This window comes from Crocuta crocuta, unplaced genomic scaffold (genome assembly GCF_008692635.1).
Source record: "Crocuta crocuta isolate KB4526 unplaced genomic scaffold, BGI_CrCroc_1.0 scaffold55, whole genome shotgun sequence".
NCBI lineage: Eukaryota > Metazoa > Chordata > Mammalia > Carnivora > Hyaenidae > Crocuta > Crocuta crocuta.
Genome location: NW_027530512.1, coordinates 1403213 through 1409875, shown reverse-complemented (window position 1 = coordinate 1409875; position 6663 = coordinate 1403213). Strand labels below are relative to the sequence as shown.

The 6663-nt window shown below is 54.7% G+C and overlaps 1 protein-coding gene and 1 long non-coding RNA gene across 2 annotated transcripts in view; one reads left to right on the top strand and one right to left on the bottom strand.

The window, feature by feature from the left end:
• Positions 1-623: 623 nt before the first annotated feature.
• ZFP36L1 (ZFP36 ring finger protein like 1) lies at positions 624-4322 on the bottom strand. The gene is made up of 2 exons (XM_077767114.1): positions 4125-4322; positions 624-1718 (listed from the first exon to the last, which is right to left on the bottom strand). The coding sequence occupies exons 1-2, from the start codon at positions 4179-4181 to the stop codon at positions 759-761; spliced, it is 1017 nt and encodes a 338-aa protein (XP_077623240.1). The 5' UTR covers positions 4182-4322; the 3' UTR covers positions 624-758.
• Positions 4323-5879: 1557 nt separating this feature from the next.
• LOC144234018 (uncharacterized) overlaps positions 5880-6663 on the top strand; it is a 13536-nt gene continuing 12752 nt past the window's right edge. The window contains exon 1 of the long non-coding RNA XR_013335837.1: positions 5880-6436. This is a non-coding gene — a long non-coding RNA (uncharacterized LOC144234018). The remainder of the gene's footprint in view (positions 6437-6663) is intronic.

Below are 6663 nucleotides of genomic sequence, written 5' to 3'. Positions count from 1 at the left end.
ACCCCCCCCACTTTAAAAAAAAAAAAAAAAAGAAAAAAAGAAAAAAAATTAAATCACAAAGTCCCACTTAATGTCACGATCTTCATCCACTTTTTGTCTTCCTTCCTGTAGACCTACGCGAACCCAGGCAAGATTAGTCAAAAGAGGTTCAGGTCGGGAAGAAAAAGGTTTTGAATGTCAAGATAGGTTTCCCCAAAAACCCGAGTCAGCAAACAACTCTCCCAAGAGGGGTGTGGGGGTCATGGGGAGAGGGGAAGGGGGAGGGTGTGGGAGGCTGAAATAAGGGAAGGGAAGGTGCAGTTGGGATCGCCAGCGGAGGGAGCTGCTGGTTCTGGGTCCCCTCCCCCTCCCCATGGGCAGAGGCTCAGGGAGGCCCACGGGTGCCCTCTGGCGCTGAAGAGGTAATGTAGTCACAGTGACAAAGTTAGATTACAAGGCACTAAATTGCTTCTGTAAACTGTTACTGCTTTTTCTTTTGTGATTTGGCACTTAAGGCTTAAGCCGAGGGGGGAAAAAGGCATCTACTGACAAATATGGGACTTGTCTGTTATGCATGGTAAGTGGGCTATAAAATCGAGGAGAGGGGTTTTCAAGCCAGAGGAAGCTACTGACAAATTGACNGGCATTCCCAGGTTCTGGGGGATAGGGGTTGAGCTTAACCTTGTTAATGTAGGGGTTGTCAGGAATCAGGCAGGTAGGGAGGGGAGGGTAAGGATGGGGGGTGGAGTAGGCAGGGGGTCCCTCCCTACCCAGGGGGTTTAGTCATCTGAGATGGAAAGTCTGCTGAAAATGGGCAGGCGTCTTGAGTTGTCCAAGGTGGGGGAATCTGAGCCACTGTGGCTGCTGCTGGAGCTGCTCAGATAGCCCTCCTGGTCCGAGAGAGAATCCTGAGGGCTGGGGGGAGAGTCAAACATGTGAGGGGACTCGGACATGGGCCGGAAGAGGAAGGTGGTCGGGGAGCCACCCCCGGGCAGCCCCATGCTAGGGGCAAAGAGGTTCGCCAGCTCCTGGCTGGAGAAGGCGAAGGGGTTATTGGTGCCATCTGGCAGGGTGGGTGAGCCCAGGAGGTCATCGGCGCTCAGGATGGGGGGTGGGGTGATGGACGTGGGGCTGTCCAGCAGCCCCGTGGCAGCGGCGGTGGCAGCGGCACTGGGAAACCCAGCAAAGCTAAAGCTATGCTGGAGGCGGGGACGGTCAGCGGAGAGGTCCCGGGCCCCGGCCAGGGCGCGGCGCTCCTCAGCGTTGTGGATGAAGTGGCAGCGGGGCCCATAAGGGCAAAAGCCAATGGTGTGGAAGGTGCGGCACAGCTCCGTCTTGTACTTGGGGTGACGGGTCAGGCTTCGGAGCTCGTGGATGCCATGTGCGAACTGGCACTTGTCCCCGTACTTACAGGCACCGTTCTCCTCGAAGGGGCGGCACAGCTCCGTCTTGTAGCGGCTGGAGTTGACCTGGCCGCTCCCGGGCTGCTTCTGGGTGGGCAGCAGCCGCTCGCCCCCTTCTGAGAAAGAGCGGTCTCGGAAGCGGCTGTCCCGAGAGCTCAGAGCTGGAGCCGGCTCGCCCTTGAGGCTGCTGAGGAGCTGATTCTGGTGGAACTTGGAGCTGGGCAGGGTGACTGAGTGCCTCCGGGGGAAGCCCCCGCCGGCAGGGGTGCCCACCGCCTTCCTGTCCAGCAGGCAGCCCCCTGCACTGGGAGTACTATAGTTGAGCATCTTGTTACCCTGGAGGGAAGACAGGGGAGAGGGAGAATGCTTGGTGACAAAGGCCATGGTACCCCGAAGTACAGCCCCCTCCACAATCAGAAATGCCCCTTGTGTCTCTAAGGCACCACCTCTAACTCAGCCCGGGCCAGCCGCCTCCCCCAGACCAGCCCCCTCGCTTTACTTTGGCCCCAAACATTAAGAAACCACAAAATCCTGACCTATAAGAAATTGTTATTCATGCACCCTCCTCCACGCAGACCCCTGGTATGCACACCCATACGCTCTCCCCAAAGTTACCACTTAAGATCCATACAATCTAACTTCTTCACCTCCCCAATAGATTCCTCAGCTCAAAATATCTCCTGCAACTCAGACTTCTCTAGACTCCCCTTCCCACTAACAAGAACAGGTAAACCTCAGGAGACTCTGAGTACCCTTCTTTTAATCAGTTCTTCCTTGTTTGACACTACACACACACACACTCACACAGGTACACACACACACACACACACACACACACACACGGTCTCCTAAGACTAAACTTCCTACTTCAGAAAGATTCCCTTCTTTTGGCAACAGGTTTCCAGACTGCCTTTGCTTTATCTTGCCGAGAGGAGAGAAAGAGGAGGGGGTAGGAGAAATCCTTGGTCTGGGGTGGGGATGGGGGGGGCAGGAGGATGGTATTCTAAAATAAAGTTCATTGCCCCATGCTCCGGGAAGAGGTGCCTTCTACAATGATCTCCCCACCCCCTCCACCAGGAAGATGCCTTTGCAGTTAGTGTTCTGGCTGCAAGGGTAGGCTTGGATGAGAGCGCCAGTGTTTAATCTTTAACGCAAAGCTGCAGGTGAGAAGGAAAAGGAAAGCACCAAATCCCCCCATACCCCCCTCCCAGTTGATAATGGATTTGGGGGAGGGAAGCAGAGCCACCACGAACAGGTTTCTGTTCCAATGGTATATACCCTGGTCACCGGCCCAATCTGTACACGAGGTTCGGAAAGGGCACAAGCTGGGGACCAGGGAGTTGGCTCCCGGCCCATGTGGGTGTCATTGTGCAAATTCTAAAGTTGGTCCCTTAGGATCAGCTGCAGGGGATCGGGAATCTGTAACAGCAACCACCCCACAGAGCGGATTACAGGAACCGAGTTGTGAGCTTGAGAGCCGGTTCCCAACAATAAGGTTCATTTAAAAAGTCCTGGGGGGGCGGTGGGGGGGAGGTAGCGGGTGAGGGAAAGAGAAACGGATCAAAGAGGGAGAAAGCCGGGAAGAAGGAAGAAGTGCAAGAGAGCTCAGGCAGCCGCCGGGGCAACTGGAGTTTGGAAAAGCCCAAAGGGAAGGAGGCTGAAATTCAAACTCTTTTTGGTGTAGCTCTTCAGCGCCTCGGAGTCCCTGCACCCCAACCCTGCAGCCCTGAGGCCCTGGCAGCTGGGCCGACTGGAGAAGCAAGCTGGGAAAAGAGAGCGACATGACCCAACGTGTTTAAAAGAAGGCAAAACACTTCAGCAATTAAAAGTAGCCTAGCAGCTCCCCGCTTTCCAAGTGAGGAGAAGGGGCGAAAATAACCTAACATCCATAGTCTTTCGCTGTGTACGCTTAAACCGAATTCGTGGGACGTTGTGTTTAAAACTTGCTTTTTTTCCACACCGGCTGGCAAGCTACACCACTTAAGGAGGCCTCATTAAATCCTTCCCCGCAGAGCCCCTTGAGCTCAGGCCGGCATTTTGTTCTCGAGGCCCCCGCCCCCACCCCCTCGGAAAACAGGTAAGCGGGTCAAGCCTCGTACCATTTTCACCCCAAAGTTTGCAGTAGTGTAGGCGATCACAGAAGGAAGCCTGGACGAGCTGTGGCGAACTGCAAACCCGTTTTGCAACATCCTTTTGAATCACAACTCTTGGCCTTTTTTCCCGCATATTCCTAGCCCTTCCACATCAGACATCCCAGTAAGAGGTCGTCCCGAAACTCACTGCCCCAAGGGGCGCCCCTGCTGACCCCACTGGCTAGCGGTGTGGCTGGAGAGACTCGAACCCCTCCCGGCGGCAGCGAGACCCAGGGCGCGCACAGGCAAACCGAGCGGACCAGCGAAACCGGGCTCAAGCAGCACATTATGGGCGACAGAGTCACCAAAAATATGGTCCCGGCCAATGCCCCGCATCCCTCGGGCGGCCCCGCCACGCAAACCTCGCCCCCCAAACCCCTGATCTCCAAATTCCCATGCAGTAGCCGCCAGGACCTGTTGAAACTCAAAGAGTGAGAAGGAGAGAGCCAAATTCCTTTAAACTGGGGGAAAGTAAGACGGGAAAAAAAGAACCATCTTGCCTCTTTTCCTTTCCTCCTTGCTTTCCAAAACCTGAACTTTTGAGGGTTCTTTCTTTAGGCAAAAGAGAAAAAAGAAAACTTTGAAAAGCGAACCCTCCGCCGCACTTTACCTTGCATAAAACTTCGCTTAAGTCGAAGATGGTAGCAGACACGAGGGTGGTGGTCATCCTGGGCGCTCGCACGGGGCAGGGACGAGGATCTGGTGTGTCGCGAAGGTCCCGGTGCGGGGAAGGCGCAGCCTCCGGCTCTCCGGTCTGGAGTCCCACACGCCTGCTCCCGGCGCCCCTCGCCTTTCTGACTCTCCCCGGCTGCGGCGCGCGAAGCCCAATTTATAAAGTTCAGTTTGGTGGCCCCGGAGGAGGAGGAGCTTTAAACTTATTTAAATGAGGAAGAGGAGGAAAAAAAAGTTGATTGACACTGAAGTTGAATCAGCCATGCGGTCAAACTCGGAAAAAAAAAAAAAGAAACTTTCAAAAGGAAGAAGGGGGAGGGGAAACAAGGAAAGAAGGCGAAGAAAAAAAAAAACCAACTGCAAGCAGCGCACAACTTTTTTTTCTTAAAGAGGAAAAGTTTCGAGTCTCTCGCTTGGCTACCTGGCGCTTGGGGCGCCCCTCTCTGGGGCCGCGCGGTGCGAGGGGTGCGCCCCCCCTTTGTCAGCCTGCGAGCGCGGCTCTGTGACATCACTCATTCCACCCTCTTCGGGGTTCTTGTTGTTATGTTGTTGTTTTTTTTGTCGGGCAGGAAGGCGGGCTCGACTTTCTCTTTTTGCAAGCGGGAGCAGAAGCCCGTCCTTAGCGACCGGGCTGCGGTTTCCATCTTGAGCAGATCTCCCCTGAAACTTCTCCAAGTGCCCCCCACAACTTACTCTTTCCCGAGTTCTCTTACGCATTCGGCTGCCTTCCGCAAACCAGGCAGGGCCAGGACATCGGGAATTTGGGACGCGGAAAGCATTCGGGTCTAGGGTTTTCAGTTTTTTGTGTTTTGTTTTTCAACAGGTCGTGGGGGAGGTAGAGTGGTGGGGGAAACTAGGGAGAGTTTTTCCCCGGGGAGGCCCGGACCCAGCAGAGCGAGCCGCAGCACGATTTCGCGCGCCGCACGCGTCTACACTCTCCTGTGCTTTGCAACCGGACGGCGGGAGGGGCAGTCGTGAAAAAGACCACCGCCCGGAAGGATTGCTTGCTTAACAGGCTTGGGACTGGGATTGATCCCACGCATCCAACCCTTAAACTTTATCAGAAAGAAAACATGAATGCTCATGAATATCCTTTCCAATCCGCCCCCCCCCAAAACACCAATAACGCACAACTTTCCACGCGCGCTCTGAACTACGGGACACACGCACGCACACACACACCCTAGACGCTTGAACAATGAAAAAAAGTTACTTTATCAAGAATGAAGGTAAAGAAATGGGGGAGGCGACACTTTTAACTTATTGTTGCTTCTCCCCCGCCCCCACGGGAACGGAACATATGGCTTGTCAGGCTGCGCTGTTTGGGCGGGATGGGGGGGAAGGGGGCATGGGATCTTCCAAACCGAAAGCCCCCCCCCATAGATTATTACTCCTTTTAAGACTGTAATATATTTACTGTTAGCTTCAGAGGCCTCTCCATCCACCCAAATAAAAAGTTGTTAACGTGTCGCCCACGGCCCCTGGGTGCTGGAGCGAAGACGGAAATCGCGGGGCTGTTTCTTTCCTATTTTCCCCGCGTGCCCGGCCGCCTCCTCAGCCCTCGCACGTTTCTTCCCAGCACTCAAGGCGGCCGGGTCTGTTATGAAACCCCGTGCGCTGAGTGGCTAAGAGCGGGTTCCATTGCGATGTAATTAGGTCACCCCATTATGAACACGTTTCTTTGGAAAGGACAGGGCGGGCGGAGCAGAGCGCTCTAGTCGCGCTCTCACCACCACCACCCACCCACACACACGCATTTTTATTGCATTTCTGGTGTATTCGTCAACCTCCGAGCAGACCCAGGGAAACCTTCCAAATCACAACTGTGTTAAGGAACCGGTTGTTTTTCATCTTTGCGAAACACAGAACTTTTGCTGCAACCACGAACCTACGTGATCCCAGCCGGGTCTGCTTTTATCCGGCCCCCTCTGACTTAAATTGATGGCCCCCATTTTTAACCCGGCTGCTGCCCCTTGCCTTTCCTTCTGCTGCTGTCCAGCCGCCTGTTGCTTCCCTCCCCCTGCTCCCATATTTCAGCTTTTCTTGAAATCTGGCAAGCGCCAGAAAGGGAAATAACTTCCATCCACCTTAATTTAAATCATTCAAGTGTAGGTTTCTTTCTTAAAGGGGTGTTTGCTCGTTCCTTTACCCAGCTCCAAGAAAGGGGGGGTGGGGTCGTGCAGTTTCTTGGTGATGAGGTAATGAGTTCCAGATTTCAGGACAGAGCAGGCTGCGCGTTAAAACCACAAGGTTAGTCTGCGTCCTGATGTGAAGCTATTTCGTCCTTTTATCTGCCTCCCCTCCCCCACCAAAAGGACCCATTGGTCTTTAATTCTGGAGGGTTCACGAAGCTCTGCTGGGGGGAATGGAGGAGGGGTGGAAAAGCGAGGGAGAAGGGAGACCCGGAGCGGGTGGGGCCGTCTTCTCGGTCCCAGGCCTGGCCTGCTGTCTCCCCCCCCACCCCCCGCAGCTGCAGG

Coding starts and splice junctions, on each gene's coding strand:
- ZFP36L1 (XM_077767114.1), bottom strand. CDS start 4,181: ATGACCACCACCCTCGTGTCTGCTACCATCTTCGACTTAAGCGAAGTT. Junction 1,719..4,124: donor TAAGCGAAGTTTTATGCAAG/GTAAAGTGCGGC, acceptor TCTTCCCTCCAG/GGTAACAAGATGCTCAACTA.